This window comes from Gossypium hirsutum, chromosome D07, assembly GCF_007990345.1.
Source record: "Gossypium hirsutum isolate 1008001.06 chromosome D07, Gossypium_hirsutum_v2.1, whole genome shotgun sequence".
NCBI classification, from domain to species: domain Eukaryota; kingdom Viridiplantae; phylum Streptophyta; class Magnoliopsida; order Malvales; family Malvaceae; genus Gossypium; species Gossypium hirsutum.
The window spans coordinates 57889681-57908842 of record NC_053443.1 but is presented as its reverse complement, the minus strand read 5'-3'; the positions used below and the strand labels follow the sequence as shown (position 1 = coordinate 57908842).

Sequence of the window (19162 nt, the reverse complement as noted above, 5' to 3'; positions counted from 1 at the left end):
TTCCGTTATTTACCTCAATATATATATGTCCATTACCTATCCAGCTCGATAGGCCCGAAGGTCCAGAACCCAACGACATTTTATTTTTAAAATTTTCAATCATCTCAAATTATCTATTTAATAATAAACAAGTTTTATGTAAATTTAATTACAGATTTTACAAAGAAATATTTTTTAATATTTTAATTTGTACATAATAAATTAAAATAAATTATTACAGATATATATTTATTAAAATATACGAGAACATATGTTTAAACCCGCTTAACTGCACCGTTTCTTTTCTTCCAATTAATAAGTTGAGGGTATGAGTAGAAACATACATTGTATAAAATAATAAAAATAAAAATTAAATATCCATGGATAAGACAATGAAAATTTTCATATATGTATATTTTTATTTAGAAAATGATATTTTTATTATACAACAACAAACTTTGGATTTCATTTCCCCCTCTCTAAATTTACAGCTCCCTCTATTATTTTTTACTGCAAAAAATACAACAGGTTAAGCCTAACAAATCCTACCTAACATTAGCCAAAGTACAGAAAATTACCCTTTGTATTGTTATGTTTCACTTTTTGCTCCTCGGCGAGCTCCCAGAACTGACTGTTCAACAACAAAAACCAAGAACCACAAAAAAGCAGATGTTATTTTATGAGGTGAGTTTTGGATATAGATATGTATTGGATGAAGGTACTTCGGGAAAAAAAAAAAAGGTTTATTACCTCTTTTGGTCCTTGTACCATAGCTAAATTATTACTTTGGTATCTGTACAATTTTTTTTATCACTCTAGCCATTCTACTATCATGTTGTATACCCGCTACCCCACTGTTCATTTTTGTTAAAAAAACCCTAAAGTCTATCACATGTCAACATGTGGACAACTTAATTTCCACACGGGGTATACACAAGGATGTACAGGGGCCAACCCGATAAAAGATTTGTACAAGTACCAATGTGATAATTTAGTTACAGTACATGAACCAAAAGAGATAATAAGCCTTTCTTTTTTTAAAATGGAAATCAACAATGGGGAAACGAAGTATGCGGAATGATAGTACAGGGGTCAAACTGATAAAAGATTGTACCGGTACCAAAGTGATAATTTAGCTATAGTATAAGGGCCAAAAAAGGTATTCAACCAAAAACAAAATCCGAGTTACATAAAATGGTCATGCATATCAAAAGACATCCGGGTTATTCTCAGCATCTTTATATGCTAAAAAGATTTGTGTAAAATTAGAACTTACCAAATTAAGAAGGTGGAGAGCCGCAGGCCTGGTGAATTTTCTCGCAAAAAGGAAGCAAGGGGCTGGCTTCCCCTTGCTACTGCACCATTCTCTTCTGTTTTCAGTTTCATAATTGATATTGTCAATATCCTGCATAAGTCATTAAACACCTTTAGTTTTCCAGAACACTTCATGAAATACAATCAATGTTTACTTAGATTCGGGTCTGAGCATACAACATTCGAACATTCAAGATTTCCATATATTTGGAGTGTCAGATACAAGTAGTTCAAGAAAAATGAAGAATTACAACAGTTTTTAGTTGAACTTATTAGTTTCCGGTACAAATGCCTATCAAATATGATTCTTGTTCTTTTAGCTTTAAATATAGGAGATCGATAATCTATTACCATCTAGGAGCTCAAAGGAAGGGCAAAGGTACCTTTATGGATTTGATTAGCACAGGAGTGGCATCAGAAAACTTATAAGTCACAGGATGCCATCCGCGGCGTTCACGATCTTTTGAGGCCGAAAGATCCCATGCAGAATAGGTTAATGATCTGGGCGTAATTTCCCCTTCAAAGCCTTCTTGCTGAATATTTTGAATAAGATTGGTATTCAAAGAGATATAATAATTTGAAAAACAAAAGAAAGAATGACAAAAGCAGTATGATTAGCACTTTAGTTCAAAGCCTTGGAAGAAATTTCAAGTGCAAAATCAAAATGTTCACTGGTTAAAAGAGTATGCAGATGAGAACAGCAATTTTGAATGTCTTTTCCCAATAAAAGGAAACTTTTTATATCAACTCAAGAGCTGAATAAAAAGGTCGAGAAGGGCAATGTTGCAGATAAGTTCTTACCGCAAGTAATGTTTGAACGTAATGTTCATCTGGTATACAATTGTGCTCCTTTGCTGGATCAGCTGGCTGCACAATATAAATGCATGAGATCGTTTTATCTATTAAAACACTTAAAAAGTATAAAGAAACTTCCTGCAAATTGACTCGAAATAATATTGAAAATACATAAAAAGGACATATTCATACTTACAAATGGACGATCTCGCCAAAACTCCGGTAATGATTTCCTCTGCATGATATTGATTAGGTAAAATATGAGAAAATAGCATATCCTTAACAACCATGAAAATCTTTTTAGATAATTTGCTTTAGTGTATTCTAAAAAACTCGGTCTGTTGAGAGAAGGAACCATAATTTCACATGCTAAGCTTGCAATGGAGTCAAAATAACCGTCCATTTTGTAAAATTTATTCTCAAAACATGTGAAGAAAGCACTGACATTAGCTTGAAATTCTTAAGTTCACACCATTCTGTGACTACGAAGATCATGATCCTTTTAAATTAATAAAATGGCCAGCAGTCATAAATACAAGACAACTTGCCTTGCAGTGTTGTTGAAACATGGGAAAGACTGTAGTATCATTTACAACCACCCCTGCATGCTTTCTTGTTAGCACAACCCACTGCAAGATAAGCAAATTGTAAGGTGACTATAAGTTGTTAGAACTGCAAAGTTCCGCAGCAAAAATAAATGCTATTTTACTTTCTTTTATATCAATGAAAAGCTAAGGAGATGTCCCACAAAAAACCTGACTGTTACCTGAGATCCTTTCCTCCAGTTGTAAACAGGAATAACAGGATCCATTTTTGGGTTGTAGCGACCCTCTTTTGTATCAGCGAAGCTGCTCACAAGTAATTGGAACACTCAGAGAAAGAGAATCTTAAAATCACTTTAACATAAATGTTGGTGCATAGCAAAATATTACAAGACCTAAGAAGGCATCATATAAGTTTATACCAGTTGATTCCAGTTTATGCTAACAGGAAACGGAATCATTTAATGACAATATAGGCACATCTTAAAGTTAGTTCAGAATTAAGCATTCAAACTCGTTTTTGATTTGGTATCTATTCCCCAGAGCAAGGTCTTACTGAGAAAAAGGGTATACTTTCCCAGTCAAGAAGCAGGTTTTTAGCTTTTGTAGCTTGTTGAGGAAGCATCACAATGTTTACGCAAGCAAAGATAAATAAGAAATATAGATGCAGCTGAAAAGTTAATAGTTAATCACCAATTCTCTCTATAGGAGACCTAAAACTAAACTCTGTCAATAGACCATTTGAACAGTCCAATATTCAGTAGCCAATTTGTCCAAATAGATATTAATAATGGATGGCATGTGAGATACAAAAAATACATCTACAAAATAAAATTCAAAGGTGCACTAACCTGTCTACAAAACTGGTTGATGTTGACATGATATAGTCATACGTGTAACTGAAGTTATAAATTGGTATACAGCTGAGAAGAAACCAAGTAACTGAAGTATTTTTAGATACCAAATTTTCGAAAAAGTAGCGTTCTCTTAGCTTCGAAACTGAAAATAATGCAAATAAAGAAAGGTCTTAACGGCACAATCATCATAGAAACCAATCCTCACCTATCCGAGACAAAAACAAAGCGTTCATTATAAGGATCTGTCAGCGCATGTCTAAGCAATATACGCTCAGCCTCAATCATAGTCGCTTCTCCCCAATCTACCTGAAATAGAACACATGAAGGAAATCTTTTCATGTCAAGAACCACTAAAATTTGATAGTTCACAATCTATCATCAGCATTTTCGTAATGCACTAGGCTACTATTTATGATTGATTGCATTAAAGGGTCCACAAATATCTTAGATACATGCAGCAAAAGTTAAACCAACAAACTCGTCATTATAACAACTCTATTGGTTATGAAATATTCTACTCTCAGATATTCAGGCTTAGGTATCCTACATCTTAAGTGTGAAGAGTCAGATCCTTTGGCAATTTAACAACTCCTCCACGGATGAAGGACTGCAAACAAATTGATAATTTAATAACATATATAGTATAGTTATATTCCCTTAAAGGAAAAGATGCATGCACATATATGCATGTATACAAAGTCCATGCAACAACACAGTGACCTTAAGGAAGCACTAGGCAGGTTGTGGCCCCAGAAAATCAAGATCCAAATGCCATTTACCATTGTGATATCAACATAAGCACCACAATGAGGACAAGGGGATAACATAAACACATTTATTCGGATGTGGACACCGAAACAAAGAACTCTGACAATTAAAAAAGCAAGTTCAAATTTCTTATATAGTAACAAAAAAGATTTATAGTCTTAATAAATGGTCCAAAAATTAACCTGAATGCTATCATTAACTTGCCGATTCAAAAAATAAGCGGATCTCGTTGTTCCCTTGTTTAATAAAAAACCAGGCCTAGAATGAACATAAACTGAAAACCTGTTCTCTTCTCCCTGCAAAAAATAAATAAATAAAAAGAAAAAAAAGATTAACAAAAACACTTCATGATTATTATGATCAAGATCATAATTCAGAAAGAGGCATAATAATTTCTCTAATTTTCAAATCTAAAAAATTTAGTAACTAATTTAAGGAAAATGTAGCTAAAAAGAAAAGATAACTGAAAACTTGTTCTCTTCTCCCGGCAAAATTAAATTAACAAAGAATATTTTTTAAAAAGATTAACAAAAACAATTCGTAATTATGATAATCAAGATCATAATTCAGAAAGAGGCATAATAATTTCTCTAATTTTCAAATCTATAGAAAGATTTAGTAACTAATTTAAGGAAAATTTAGCTAAAAAGAAACATAACTGAAAACCTGTTCACTTCTCCCTGCAAAAATAAATTAATAAAGAATATAAAAAAGAGATTAACATTTAACAGAAACACTTCATGATTATGATGATCAAGATCATAATTCAGAAAGAGGCATAGTAATTTCTCTAATTTTCAAATCTATAGAAATATTTAGTAACTAATTTAAGAAAAAAATGTAGCTAAAAAGAAAAGATAACAAACTTTATCCACATATGCTAAAATTAGAAACATAGTAAAGCAAACTACAAAGCATCCATATTAAGCAGGATTTACTAAATTCAGGAATAATTAAGTAAATTAATTGAAGTACCTTGAAGAAAGCATCCCAAACCATATCAAGAGGAAGCCGATTCCTAGCGATGAAAAGGAAGGCGATCTTCGGTTTAACGATGAAACGATGTCGTAAAGAAGACAAAGAAACAACTTGAGGGTACTGTGCCTCCATTAACACTAAACTCGCGAAACAAAGCAACACTAAAAGCGCCGCCAAAACTTTCCTCTTCCATCTAATCTGTGATTTTTGCTGAACCGGTTTTCGCTTCATGGCACTCATTCTTTTCTTTCTTTTACTTAATTAATTACTTTATGTGTTTTTTTTTTCTTTCTATCACTGGAAAGACAACAACGAAAACACCATTTTCTTTTTCTTGGAAATGAGTTGAATTCAGTTAAGAAATTGAGAGGATTTGACGTTCCGGTTGTTGTTTGGTTGGAGAGAAAGTTTGAAAGGAAAATGGTGAAGTGATGATGAAAGTGAAGGCAAAGAAAGAACGTTTCGAATTCGCCCACTGATGTGGGAGTCGTAAAGGGAAGACAGGTTTTTTTTTTTTTTTGGTTCAGTAAAGTTTGCGTGAGAAGAAGGAGATCAGATCCCTTTTCAACACAGATCCCACTCCAGTTGCCTTCTCATTTTCCTACTCTTTTCTTTTCTTTTTTCCCTCTTAATTTAATTATTCCTGTTGTATTTTTATTGTTTTGGTTAAAGGTTAAAATGTGCCATAAGTCCCCATACTCTTTGTAAATTTAAATTTTAGTCTATCTATTTTTATTTCTAGGAATATAGTCCCTATATTTTTTTCAAATTTCAGAATTTAAGTTCAATTGTTAGTTTTGTTTTGTTAAATTCAGATTCATTACAACATATTTTTTATAGTTACATGCCTCGCAAGTGAATATTTTTTTAATTTTAAAATGTCACGCCAACCAATTTAACCAAAAAACAAAAAACAATCTTAACAATTGAACCTAAATTTGAAATCTAAAAGTAGAGGGACTAAATTCCTAGAAATAAAAGGGACTTTCAAGAATTTAGTCACTCTACTTTTAAGATTTCAAAATTTAGGTCAAACTGTTAAGATTTGTTAATTTTATTTGTTAAATTTGTTGGTGTGACTTTTTGAAACAAAAAAAATTTACTTACTTGGTAGCCTAACTAAAAAAATGACATTACAATGAACCTGGATTTAACAATATAATTTTAACAGTGTTAACAATTGAATCTGAATTTTGAAAATTGAAAGATAGAGAGGCTAGATTCCTAAAAATAAAAGTATAAGAATTAAATTCCAAATTTAGGAAGAGTACGTGGATTTATGGCTTATTTTAACCATTAATTATTCATATCGTGTTTTTTAAGGTTAAAATATGCTATAAGTTCATGTACTTTTTTATAAATTAAAAATTTAGTCTTTATACTTTTGTTTTTAGGAATTTAGTCTCATTTGTTTTTAGATTTCAACATTCAGGTCTGATTGTTAATATTATAATTTTTTTTATTAAATTTGTTGGTGTGACATTTTGAATAGGGACAAAACCATTATAATAATTATGAATTATGAAATTTTAGGAGTCAAAGTGCAATTTTACCATTATAATAATTTGAATTTTCTTAAATTTTAAAGGGTCTAAATGAAAATTTTACCATTGGAGCGGGGCAAGGCGACTACCTACTCTTATCTTCGCCCCTGATTTTTAAATAAAAAAAATACTCACTTAGTATACGTAAAATTAAAAAAATGATGTTGCAACAAACCTGAATTTAACAAAATAATTTTAATATCGTTAACGATTGGACTTGCATTTTTAAATCCAACAATTAAAGAAATTATATTACTTGAAATAAAAGTATGGACTAAATTTAAAATCTATGAAAAATATAATAACTCAGAGTATATTTTAATTTTTTTTGTAGAAAATGACAGCATTAAGCGATTATATTAGATAAAACTATAATCAAGAGTAAATAAATATATTGCGATCTCTTCCCAACAAGTTCATGACCGAAGCCGGTGGGGATCTAAATAAACTTATCAAAGAGCTACTTGTATCAGCACATTTAGTCATGTGATCAGCAACACCATTAAGAGTTCTTGAGATAAGTCGGATACGAATCTCCCATTTACGACGCAAAACTTGATGTAACAGCCGTAGTTTCACTAAACTACTACTAGCTCCTCCACCAGACAAAAGTAATTCAACCAACAAAGCATTATCATACTCAACTTCAACTTTCCGAAACCTTTTATCCCTAGCTAAGAATAATTCTTCCAACATTGCTCTTGTTTCAACTTTAATTTTTTTATCAATTATCTTTTTACTTTTTTTTGTAGAATATAATTATAATAAATTTCCAAAACTATATAGAATTTTAATATGTCTATGTACTTTTATTGTTTAAATCTTTTTTTTTTTCATTTTTTTATCTAAATTATCTCCTTCTTAGCTTGTATTTTTTCTATCATCTCTTACCTTATATATTTTTTTTTAAATTAAGGAATTCGAAAAAAAAATATGGACTTAAACTATTAGATTATTTCATATTTATTATGTAAGTGAAATTAATTAAAAAAAGAGATAGATCTATATTTTTATCTTTAAATTACTTTAAAAGGAAACAACATTTTTTAAAAGAGTGGTTGGGGTTTTAAGGTTAAACTCTAATATTGTGTTTTTAAATAAATTATTTTAAATTTTTTATATAATTTATTAAAAGACACAAGTGCCCTTATAATAATATTTATTGTTTATTAAAAATTATGCCAATTAATTTTTTAAATATAAATCCAATTGAATAATATTTTAAAGATTTGATCCACCAAAAAATCCCAACAAACAAACAAAAAATTACTATGAATTATTTAAAATATAAGTTCAATAAAAAATTCACACTTAGTCTTGAAAGTAATATATATTGTACATGAAAATAAAAATGGGTAATTATTATATCCATGGACAGTGCAGTAAAAAAATTTTATAAGCGGGTTTAGAATGATGTCAAGTGTATTATTTAATTATTATTTTATAGAACTTTATTTGATACATCGTCAGTAGAGTTTTATAAACTCTATAAACGAATTAAGGGTTTGACAAATGTATTATAAAGTGTGATAAAAAAATTATATAAATAACCCTTTACGTGCTTATAGAATCTAAAAAACTTCACTAACAATGTAAAATAGGATAGCATCAATCAGCACTCGCTTATGGAGTGTATAAAATAATAATTCAATAAAAATAGGCATGCTATTAATTATAATTTCCATAAAAAAACCCATGTCTAATTATCCATTTACCTTGCTAGTGGAATGCTTCACCTACATTGTGGCACTAAAATCTCATGTTCTATAGCTTAAACAGATAAACATAATGAGAATATTTTTTCTTTTTTCTTTTTCCAATAATTGAATATAATTATAGTGAATTATTGCTTCAATCAAGAAAAAGAAGTATATATATATATTTCAAATTTTTGAAAGGCAATTGTAAAGGCTTCCAAAATCCAAATGCAAATATTTTTTTTATATTTTCATCATTTTGCAATAAAATTTAAAAAATACCCTTTATTCCCATTTACTACAAATTAAATAATTAGGGGATGGGTTTCTAATAATATATAAAAATTATTTAGTATACTAATGTTTAGGATTTTTTTAAATTTTCCAAACAAAATTTAAAAACTATCATGTGTCTTTATTTAAAAACATATGATATTTATTTACTTAAATTAATTAAAATGAATTGATAAAAAATGGTTTTAAAAAGCAAAAATTAAATGGCATTAATTATGACTTTTTGAATAGATATGATGAGAAATATAGATGAAAGAAAAGGGAAATGTTATGATATTCCTAGAAGAAGGAAATAAACATAAAAAATAGGATGGTTTGAGAAAAAGAAGTGCTAACTAACTGGTTGTTATAAAATTATAAGGACTTGATTATTAAATAACAATAAATGAAAAAGGGGTCAAAAGTGGTTTATTAATCCTAAAGAAATGCAACTACTAAAAGTGGGGTATTGGCTAAGCAATGTGTCTTCTCTAAAATCATTAGAGATCAATGCCAAAATAGTGATTTATCAACCTCCATTTTCATCCTTTTCTTTCAACAACCTTAGACAATAACACCATTTTTTTTTTGTCTCTTTGAATCATCATCTTTTTGCAATCTTTTAATGAAAATTGTTAAAAATTGTTATTAAATTATTAACATTTTTTATTTAAGTCACTAGGCTATTAAAATTGTTGCTATATGATTTTATTTGTTCACACTACATGTACCGATCGAAAACACGCATTTCCTTTCTTTTTTTTATATTTCTTTTTTTTCACGAAACAACTTTAAACTTCACGAATCCACAAACAAAAATCCAAGCAACTTTTTTCTTTGATCTTCGACATTGACCGTCAAATTAATTTGGATCTACGCTATGTTATTCTACTTGTCAATGGATACTGATCCACTATATTGGTCATCAAATCGTCGCTTGAAACTTGCTATATGGACTTTTTAAAGAAAAAAAAACTTAATAGCTTGATGACTTAAGTGAAAATTTTCAAATAGTTCAATGACTTAAATGAAAACTTTTGAATAGTTTAGTGACAATTTTGTAAAATTTTGAAGTTAAATGATCAAAATGTAAACTTACGAATAATTTAGTGCTCTTAGATGTAGTTTATCTTCTATTTTTTTTTTTGAAATTAAGGTATCCACTCCGGATAGCAATAATTAATCTGCTCAATGTGGGTATTCTCAAAAAAGGTAAACAACTGACCATAGAATGTACTTCATTCTCACGAACGAGAATTGAACCCTCAACCACAAGATTAAAAATGAAGTGAGAAACTACCACGCTAAATCTCGTGTATCTTTATTTAAATAAGGATGAAAATTACAGTTAACCTTTTCTTTTTCACACATATGAATTGGAATAAGTTAATTGTGTTGCCAAGATTGAGTTTAAGTAATTATTGACACTCACATGCCACAAATGTACAACTTTCCATGGGCAACGCTACTTGAACCAATTCGAAGATTGGTTCAAATTATGAAAATGTTTGAATAAAATTATAATTCCAAATATTCCAACTTTGGATAAAGTTTTTTTAATCTAAGTCTGACTCAAATGTTTTAACCTAAATTTTTAACCATATCCCTTTTCCCCTACCCGATCCCACATTGCCACTCCCAGCCCCTAATTCCCCTTCCCGATTATAACCCCTAATACCCCTTCCCAATCCCTAATCACTCATTCACAGAGACGACACCCCCTCACCAATCTAGTTTCTTCTATGAATATATGTTATGCATATATTCGAGACTGTGCACTTTATCTTACAGTGACAAGTTTATGGCATTTGTTGGATTAATAGGGAAGGACTGCTGATTTTAATAGAAACTGCAACACCAACTTTACTGGATCATTATTTTACGGTTTTAGCTTTGCTGCCGTTAATATTCATAGACATCATTCAGACAACATCTGCAATCTACACGAAATGAATATCTATCTAAATAAAGAGAAAGGATAGAGGACTTGGATAAAAATCTAAGCCTTTTGTTTCGGCCGAGTCGAGCCCAACTTACTAATCGAATCTAAAATTTTAGTTGTGCTCAACCTAATTCATGGACACCTCTAATAAGAAAAAATCAATAACTACACTCTTTTATTAAATACACTTCCAAATAAAAGTAAGCCAGGTTAAGGTAAAGGCCACCTCAAACTTAACTCTTTCATTTAAGTGCAACACATGTCCTCAATGATTTAAAATTTAAAATTATAATTAATTATATAAAATATTATTGTTTCATCAGCTTAGGTATCAAATATTAATTTGGAAGTAAAGTGTGATTTAAAATTAAAAAATATAATTAAAAATTTAAAATAGTAATATCATATCAATTAGATTTTTTCATCAATTTGGGTATTAAATATTAGCTTACATGTGGAGTGTATTCTAAACATGTGAAAGAAATTTGAAACATGAAGAAATTTATTATGGTTTAATATAATATTTAGTATCCGAACTTGTCACGTTTTCTTAATTTGGTGCTTAAATTTGACATTTTTTCTTAAATTGGTACTTAATCGTTTTGGGGTCTAATTTAGTATCTAATTTTTTTGCTCGATTTGGTACTTTTCGAACGTTTTACAAGTTACTTAAATATACTAAAAATGTTATTTTTTATGAGATAGCAAAAATAATCAATGTATGATCGACATGTGATAGATGATATGATATATTTTTATATTTTATATGTTCAATTACTTTTATTTTTAATTAACTAATTATTAATTGAAAATAATGAATTTCTTTTAATTTGGAGTTTTAAAAATATTTTTTTTCTTATTTAATATTAATTCATTAAACATAGTTCAATATCTATTTTTTAACATGAATTTCCTCTAATACTGACTATTTTTGTAGCATAACAAATTTTTTTAATATCGTTAGTATTTTGCATAACTTGTATAACATTTCATAAATTTAGGTACCAAATTTAAAAAAAAAATGCCAAGTTTAGGTATCAAATGTTATAAAAGTTACCAAATTAACTTGGATTCGACATGTAAAAAAAAAAAGAAAGGTTAAAATATGTTATTGGTCTTTGTACTCTTCAAATTTTGATATTTAGTCCTTATATTTTTATTTTTAGGAATTTAGTCACTTTACTTTTCAAATTTCAAAATTTAGGATTAATTGTTAACATTTTTTTAATTTGTTGGTGCGATATTTTGAAAATAATAAAAAAAACTCACTTGGTAACCATGTAACTAAAAAATGACGTTGTAATAAACTTGAATTTAACAAAATAAATTTAACAGTGTTAATAGTTGGACATGAATTTTGAAACTTGAAAAATAAAAAGACTAAATTCATAGAAATAAAAGTAAATGTATTAAATTCCAAATTTACAAAGAGTACAAGGATAAATGGACACAATGAATATGAGCAAATAAAAAATAAGTACACGATGAAAAAATAAGAAATACATTTTTTCAAAAATAAAAAATATATTAAAAATAAATACACAAAATAAATGATTGTCTAGATTTATTTGAATTTGACCTATCATTTATTTTTGGGACAATCATTTGTTGAGATACATTATAAAATTAAAAAAATATAAAAAATGTATAAAAAATAAGCATCAAAATTGGTAGAAATTGATTAAAAGTCATAAATTGTATATAATTTATAAAAAAAAGTAATTTATTAGATATGTTACATCAATATTTGTTGGTTGACGTGGCGTATGTTAATGGTCATTAATTTCTAATGGTCAATGTTGATCAAAAGGTCTCTTAGTCAAAATTGTTAAGCTAAAAAAATTTGGAAGAGCTTAATTGATTTTTTGGTAAAAGTTTGAGGGCTTATTATAGCAATAAGCCATAAAGCAACCTTTATGTTAAGGGCAGCCTCTTTGAATTTTACCTTATCTCTGGGCCATCACTCAAAAAAATTTCATTTTTCAGGCTTAAGATGGGCTAAAGTATTCATAGACGATACGACATCGTTGGGTCCTTCTTGTTCGTATTGAAAGCGTTCACCCAAGTATTGAGAACTTAGCTCCAATGATGTCGATAGAATCATTATTCATCCCTCAAACTCTCCCTCTTAAAAGGTAATATATATTTTTGAATTTTCATTTTTGAAGAATCATATACTCTTTGTTTTTCAATTCAGTCCTTGGAATTGCAGTTCTTCAGTTGACAAAACTGCAAGAAAATCTACTTGGGCGTCCCTCAAGTCCCCAAAATTTCAAACGGGCCCTTCAAGGATCAGAAATTTCTCAGCGAAGTCAAGTTTGGGCTTCGAAAATGGTGGATTCAAACAGTTCCCAAATGGGGTCGGTGAAAAAGATGGAGTTATCATCGTGGACCATGGTTCTCGCCGTAAAGAATCCAATCTCATGCTAAGTAAGCTTTAAAAAAACTTTAATTTTTTCTTAATCTGGTAATTAATTTAAAAATATACCACTTTTTTGAGCTAATTATACTTAAATTTTAATGAATTTCAGATGAATTTGTAGCCATGTTTCGAGAAAAATCTGGGTACCCAATTGTTGAACCAGCTCATATGGTAATTCCTTTTTTTTTTCCATTAAAAATATTAATTGTATGTGTTTGAGGATCAAATTGATAGAATTTGTAAATGTGAAGGTTAAATTTATTGAATTATTGAGGACTAAATGTATTATTATACCAGTTAGAAAAAAGCCACCTCATCATTTTCAAGTGACCAAAACTGAAACGATCTAAAATGTTAGTGTTGAAATTGAAAATTCTTATAGTTTGGTGATCAAAACAGAGACTAATAGTTGGGTGACTAATTTTATAGTTTACCCTTTTTTTTAACCATGAGTTTTCAAGGAATCCCATGTTGATGGTGTTCTGTTAGAACTTTGATGGCAATTTGATAACAGTAGTTTTAGCTTTGAAGTTGTCTGTTTTATTTGGTTCACTGTATTTAGCAACATAGGCATATATATATATATTGTATTTGGTGTTTTTAAGGTAGATGTCAATGTTTTCACTGGTTTTAAGATGTTATAGTATCATATTTTGGGCACTGAATTCTTACATTTTCAGTTAATTTAACTAGGAGTTGGCCGAGCCATCGATAAAAGATGCATTTGGTTTGTGTGTTCAACGAGGAGCAAATCGCGTGATTGTTAGTCCATTCTTTCTCTTCCCTGGAAGGCATTGGTACCAGGTAACTCAATATATTTGCTTCTGATAAACTCAACAAAGAACATTTGTTGTGTCTATAGAAGTTTGGGGGTAATTCCGGTTTGCTGAATGTTGCTATGTTATTTCACAGGATATCCCATTGTTAACTGCTGATGCTGCAAGGGATCACCCTGGTGCATCGTATATAATAACTGCCCCACTCGGCCTGCACGAGCTGCTTGTGGTATGAACACTTGTTTTCCTCTTTGGTCATCATTGATTTCGTACGAGTTTTGTATAGTTCTCTCTGGCTATTATATTTAGTTCAAGTAATAAGGTTTTTGATGCTAAGAAGTTTGTAAGTCAGTATCAAGTACATGATTGTTGTGAAACTTTGTTATTGCTCAAATATGTGTCATATATAATAACTGCCCCATGGCCTGCTTGTGATACGAACTCTCTTGTTTCCATCATTGTTCACCATCGGTTTCTTACGAGCTTGATACTAAGAAGCTCATAGGTCATTGTCAAGTGCACGGTTGTTGTGAAACTTTCTTTCTTGTTGTCCAAACATGTATTGCATATAAACACCCTGTTTTCCTTATTGGTAATTGTCGATTTCGTATGGGTTTTGAAATGAAGAAGCCTGTAAGTCATTGTCAAGGACATGATTGATGATTGTTGTGTAACTTTCTTTGTTATTGCTCAAACATGTCTCGTATATAATAACGCTTCATAACCTGCTCGAGCTGCTTATTGTATGAACTATGAACTCTCTTGTTTTCCTCTTTGGTCACTATGTGTTCAATTAAATTTATGAAGTTTTCTCTGCTAGCTTTTCCAAATGATTGGCCCTAAATCAATCTCTCTTTGCATGTCTTGTTTTCGGGTTTTTAATAACATCATTGTAGATAGTTTCTGTTTCCTCGTACGTTGGCTTTACTTGACCGCCAGATATTTTCTTCTCTAATTGTTTTTCTATATTTTGAAGGATGTCATGAATGATAGGATCAAACACTGCTTGAGCCATGTAGCTGGAGATGCCGATGAGTGTGCAGCTTGTGCTGGAACAAGCAAATGCAAGCTCTACGGACTCGTGGATGTAATTAAAACTTAAAGTTTTCGGGATTGAATGTAGGAATCGGAGGGTTCCGATTGTACGAAAGTTGAGATCTGAGCATATGAAATATAACCCAACGGTTCATGCAAAGGCTGCATATATAGTAGTTTTTCTTATCTTTCAGGATGTTCTGTCCATAATTTATGCCAAGATGCATTTTTCCATGTATTAAACGAAATATATGATTTGTACAATCTGATGTAATACATATTTGAGTTTCATTGTTACATATTTCCCTTTTTTTATCAATGACATGTTTGGTCTAGACAATGAAGTTCTCGGTGGATCAAATAAAATTAGTTTAGTTGAACCAATTGAATCAAGAATCAGGTCTATTCTATCTAGTAGAACCAGAAATTTAGAAGATTGGTAAAAAAACTAGGTTTTAAGCTATGAAATGGAATCTTAAGATTATACTTCTGTGATTCGAGTATGAAGATTTAATCCGAGTAACTTGAATTCAAACTTAGCTTAATTAGATTTTATTATTTAAATCAACAATTTGAACCTGTCCAATTTAAATTAGAATATGATTTGTTCCAAAATTGATTCGAATTTCAATAACCCCAAAAACTTTCATACAAATTGTTTGAAATGATCCAATTTAAAAACTTGTGGCAAACTTAAATTATTTGAACTCAAAATGGCTTAAGAAAAAACCCAAACTTGAAATGTTCCTAACTCGAAAGTATAATGAATCTGAAACGAGTTAAAAATTTAAAACTCGAATTGACTTGACCTGATTAATCCAAACCAAAACCAATTGAACGCTTTATATTTAGCTAAATGTATATTTTTAATACCTATATTTAATATTTAATTTTTTTAATTATTGAAGCAACCAATCAAACAGGTCCAATCAAATTTTCTTATTGGTTTTAATTCATGATTTTCAAAATCGAACCGTGGTCTAATAGATTAGGTCACCTATTCTTAGTCCGATCGTTGATCGGATTTAAATTAAATAAATTATTAAAATTCATAAATACTTTTAGACCCGGTTCAATCGTCTCCTAAACAGTTTTTTTTGGTCCAACCCCTTAATTCAGATCATCGTACCGACCGATTTTCAGTCTAACCGATCCGGTTCCAACATTGCCTCTCTTTACTTCCCTTGCATACTTAGTGCTTACAATCCATTTGAAGAATATTTCTTAAAACCATATATTTTTTTACAATGCAATACATTACAAAAAGGAGAGAATTGATAAATAGTTTTGCATTTCTCTTACTATCTCATAGTTGGTTGTAAATCTTAAACCAGCAAGCTATAATCTTCTTCATCTATTGAAGTTTCATTGGGAGTGCAAAACATACCTCCCCATTGAGGAAAATAGATTAAAGAGATTGGAAGTGTGCAAATGATCATCATAAGCCCCATTACAGAAATGCTTGTTTGTGTTGAAAATTTATCACCCGAAAACAATAGCATCTGTGTCACAACAGCTCCCACTGTCCCTCCACTTCCTGTCATCCCTGATATCACTCCCAATGACCTGCAAAACATCACATTATTTTATATATAAAATTAAATTAGACATTATTTAATTTTAAAAAATCATAAAATAATCAATAAATTATTTAAAAATTTTCAAATAACGCAATGAATTATTAAAATTATTATTGTATACTTTTATTCATATGTACTTGTCTGCACTAATCTTAAGCTATTCTTTCCTTTCTTTTCTATGGTTTAATTTCTTTTTTATGAAATAACTTTAACCAAAATTCAAATGACTTTCACTTCTATATCTGATATTGACCATTAGATCGATTTAAATTTAACTATGTTATTCTACCAATCGATAGATATTGATAATTAGATCATCGCTTAAAAAAATCATAACAACTCAATAAATTAAATAAAAACTTTTAAATAATTTAATCACCATTTTATAATTCTTTTTAATCTAACTTAGATTGTGTCCATGTGATACCGTGTTGGGCGTTTGTGGTTCAAAGTTTAAACAACGTCACCTTTTGGAAACGAAAGGGACAATGCCAAACGTAAGGCCGGAAGCAGCTTGAACAAACACCGAGAACATACACATCACACCAATGGAACCACCTACCGAGTTAGCTCGTCCCATCAATACACAAAGCAAACCTGCCACCGTCAGCACCGCCCACAACCCCCAAAGTCTGCCTCTAACCCCGAACAGCTTCGCCATCTGATCCGACACAACCCCACCCATTGGCCGTGCAAACCAATTCGTCAGCCCAAAACAAGCCGCAATCGTCCCTGCAACCTGTAAATTCGCTCCAAATCGGTAGTAAAAGTACTGTGCTACTATATTATCCATTGTCATTTCTACCCCAAAACAGCAGCCATAGATTAAACCCAATATCCACCCTCTATAGTTCATCAACCCATTGAACAGAAGTCGTAAAAAACTCTCCTTTGGCTTGTTAGAAACCTTTATGGAGTCCTTGCATGGCAGTTCTTGGCCGTAAATTAAGACCATTATGGCTGTTATAGCTTGGAAAGTCGCCGGAACAACGAAAATGACTCGCCATGCGGTGTTTTCCGGTACGTTAAAGGATTTGACGAAGGAATATAAGAGGGGCATGGTCAATTGAGCAACCCCAGCTCCCATGTTAGCCCAACCGGCGGCGAACCCGTTAGCGAGGCCGACGACGGAGGTGGAGAACAATGAACTCATCCAGAACTGGTTAGCTACAAAGTTGGCTAAACAAAATCCGATGAGGAAACGAACGAGGATGAAAGAAGTCGGGGAAGAAATAAAAGCGGTGGCTAGAACTATTGGGGCGGTGATGAGGGAGAGAGCGGCGGAGGCTATACGTGGGCCAACGAGGTCACATACAGGTCCCATAGCGAGGCGGGAAAAGATGGAACCGACGAAAGCGGCAGTACCGGCGGCGCCGACGTCGGCGGCGGAAAGGTTGAGGTTTTGGCGCATGATAGGTATGAGGGGAGGGATTGAGAAAGTGGAAAAGAAACAAGAGAACAAGGAGAGCCATGCGAGGTGAAAGGCGAGCATGTGAGGTGGTGAAGTGGAGAAAGGGTGGAATTCAGTGGCTTTGTTTTCAGAGTCTAAAGGTAAAGAAGATAAGTGAGGCTTTCTTGGGGAAGAATGTTCCATTACAGGAGCTTGACGACGAAAAGAAAGGAAAGCACAAAGTCGAAATGAAAATTGGGTTTGTCATGGAATTTAATCTCTAATCTGTCATGCATGGCATGGATTTTGCTGGATTTTTGTGAAAAAATAAAAAAGATTCTCTATTTAAAATTTATAAAAAAAATCTGGAATGGTTTAATTAACTATCTCGACTGGAGATTTTGTTGCTAAATTTAGCTATTTAAAGTAGAGAGTGATGATCGTATTTTTATCCCTTAATTTAACAGAGATTAACCTTTTAAAAATATAATTTAAAATTTCATTAGTAAAGAATAGGTAACAGTTACAACCCCAACTGAAAAAACCAGGAATGATGAAAGACAATTGGAAAGTACTAAGGAAACACAGAGCTGGACTATTCCCTTCATTCAATGCATCAATCCTCGGGAAAGAAGAAACAGAATAAAAACAAGTCTTATCCCTTCAGCTCATGTAACGGCCACTTAAAAAGATTGAAAAAACACACCGTCCATCTAAATCCGCCTTACAAACCCATCTTGTTTCTCCTTTTCAATCAGTTGAGAGATGCTCCTAGAGTAATCCTCCATCCAAACCTAGTCACCTATGAGAGATAAACCTTGTTAGCATGAAGATGAGTTTCTTGGTTGATTTCACGGCAGACATGATAAAGAATATAATACCTAAAGCTTGAAATGAGTCGTCTGCCATCGATGATAAGTGAATTGTCTAGCACCCGAGCTTCATTTTTGGTGTGTGAGGATAAAAATGAACTTATAAGAATTTAACGAAGGCTTTAAGACATGTATCAATGCCACTTTCTTTAAGGTTCTATTCGTCCCCACCTATGTTATGGTGTGCAAAAGAGTTATTGTCAAATGAACCTCGAGGATACAATGATGCCCAATGGTTGTCTACATTTTGTACTGACGGAAATAGTGCACTAAGAACTGAGCGAAGCATAGTAATGATATCAATTTCTATAAAGAATTTCTGTAGTGATTCTTTATAGAACAATCTAGGAATATAAAAGATGGTGGGAGAATAGAAAGAAACTTTGTTTCTATGATTT

General features: G+C 31.1%; 3 protein-coding genes across 4 annotated transcripts; 1 reads left to right on the top strand and 2 right to left on the bottom strand.

The window, feature by feature from the left end:
* Nucleotides 1–364: 364 nt before the first annotated feature.
* On the bottom strand, nt 365–5860 carry LOC107926572 (glycosyltransferase BC10). 2 transcript variants are annotated; one of them, XM_016857461.2, is made up of 12 exons: nt 5231–5860; nt 4438–4551; nt 3693–3793; nt 3482–3553; nt 2855–2936; nt 2637–2717; nt 2285–2323; nt 2095–2160; nt 1677–1826; nt 1256–1384; nt 558–610; nt 365–489 (listed from the first exon to the last, which is right to left on the bottom strand). In XM_016857461.2, the coding sequence occupies exons 1-11, from the start codon at nt 5471–5473 to the stop codon at nt 569–571; spliced, it is 1119 nt and encodes a 372-aa protein (XP_016712950.2). In that variant the 5' UTR covers nt 5474–5860; the 3' UTR covers nt 365–489; nt 558–568. The 2 variants fall into 2 exon arrangements, with proteins under 2 accessions (XP_016712950.2, XP_016712949.2); XM_016857460.2 differs by having other exon boundaries at nt 365–610; nt 5231–5859.
* Nucleotides 5861–12637: 6777 nt separating this feature from the next.
* LOC107926385 (sirohydrochlorin ferrochelatase, chloroplastic) lies at nt 12638–15219 on the top strand. The gene is made up of 6 exons (XM_016857230.2): nt 12638–12824; nt 12902–13119; nt 13221–13282; nt 13805–13915; nt 14024–14116; nt 14864–15219. Exons 1-6 carry the CDS (start codon nt 12775–12777, stop codon nt 14987–14989), a joined length of 660 nt encoding a protein of 219 aa, XP_016712719.1. The 5' UTR covers nt 12638–12774; the 3' UTR covers nt 14990–15219.
* Nucleotides 15220–16131: 912 nt separating this feature from the next.
* LOC107926413 (high affinity nitrate transporter 2.7) lies at nt 16132–18548 on the bottom strand. The gene is made up of 2 exons (XM_041098027.1): nt 16970–18548; nt 16132–16488 (listed from the first exon to the last, which is right to left on the bottom strand). Exons 1-2 carry the CDS (start codon nt 18094–18096, stop codon nt 16248–16250), a joined length of 1368 nt encoding a protein of 455 aa, XP_040953961.1. The 5' UTR covers nt 18097–18548; the 3' UTR covers nt 16132–16247.
* Nucleotides 18549–19162: the final 614 nt, after the last annotated feature.

What these genes read in the sequence shown, in the direction of transcription:
- LOC107926572 (XM_016857461.2), bottom strand. Translation starts at nt 5,473, where the DNA reads ATGAGTGCCATGAAGCGAAAACCGGTTCAGCAAAAATCACAGATTAGA. An exon ending in TTTGGGATGCTTTCTTCAAG is followed by an intron (nt 4,552 to 5,230) that starts GTACTTCAATTA and finishes TATTTTTTGCAG; the next exon opens with GGAGAAGAGAACAGGTTTTC. An exon ending in ACGTTCAAACATTACTTGCG is followed by an intron (nt 1,827 to 2,094) that starts GTAAGAACTTAT and finishes CAAAATATTCAG; the next exon opens with CAAGAAGGCTTTGAAGGGGA.
- LOC107926385 (XM_016857230.2), top strand. Translation starts at nt 12,775, where the DNA reads ATGATGTCGATAGAATCATTATTCATCCCTCAAACTCTCCCTCTTAAA. An exon ending in CAAACTCTCCCTCTTAAAAG is followed by an intron (nt 12,825 to 12,901) that starts GTAATATATATT and finishes TTGGAATTGCAG; the next exon opens with TTCTTCAGTTGACAAAACTG. An exon ending in TTGTTGAACCAGCTCATATG is followed by an intron (nt 13,283 to 13,804) that starts GTAATTCCTTTT and finishes TAATTTAACTAG; the next exon opens with GAGTTGGCCGAGCCATCGAT.
- LOC107926413 (XM_041098027.1), bottom strand. Translation starts at nt 18,096, where the DNA reads ATGGAACATTCTTCCCCAAGAAAGCCTCACTTATCTTCTTTACCTTTA. An exon ending in GTCCCTTTCGTTTCCAAAAG is followed by an intron (nt 16,489 to 16,969) that starts GTGACGTTGTTT and finishes GATGTTTTGCAG; the next exon opens with GTCATTGGGAGTGATATCAG.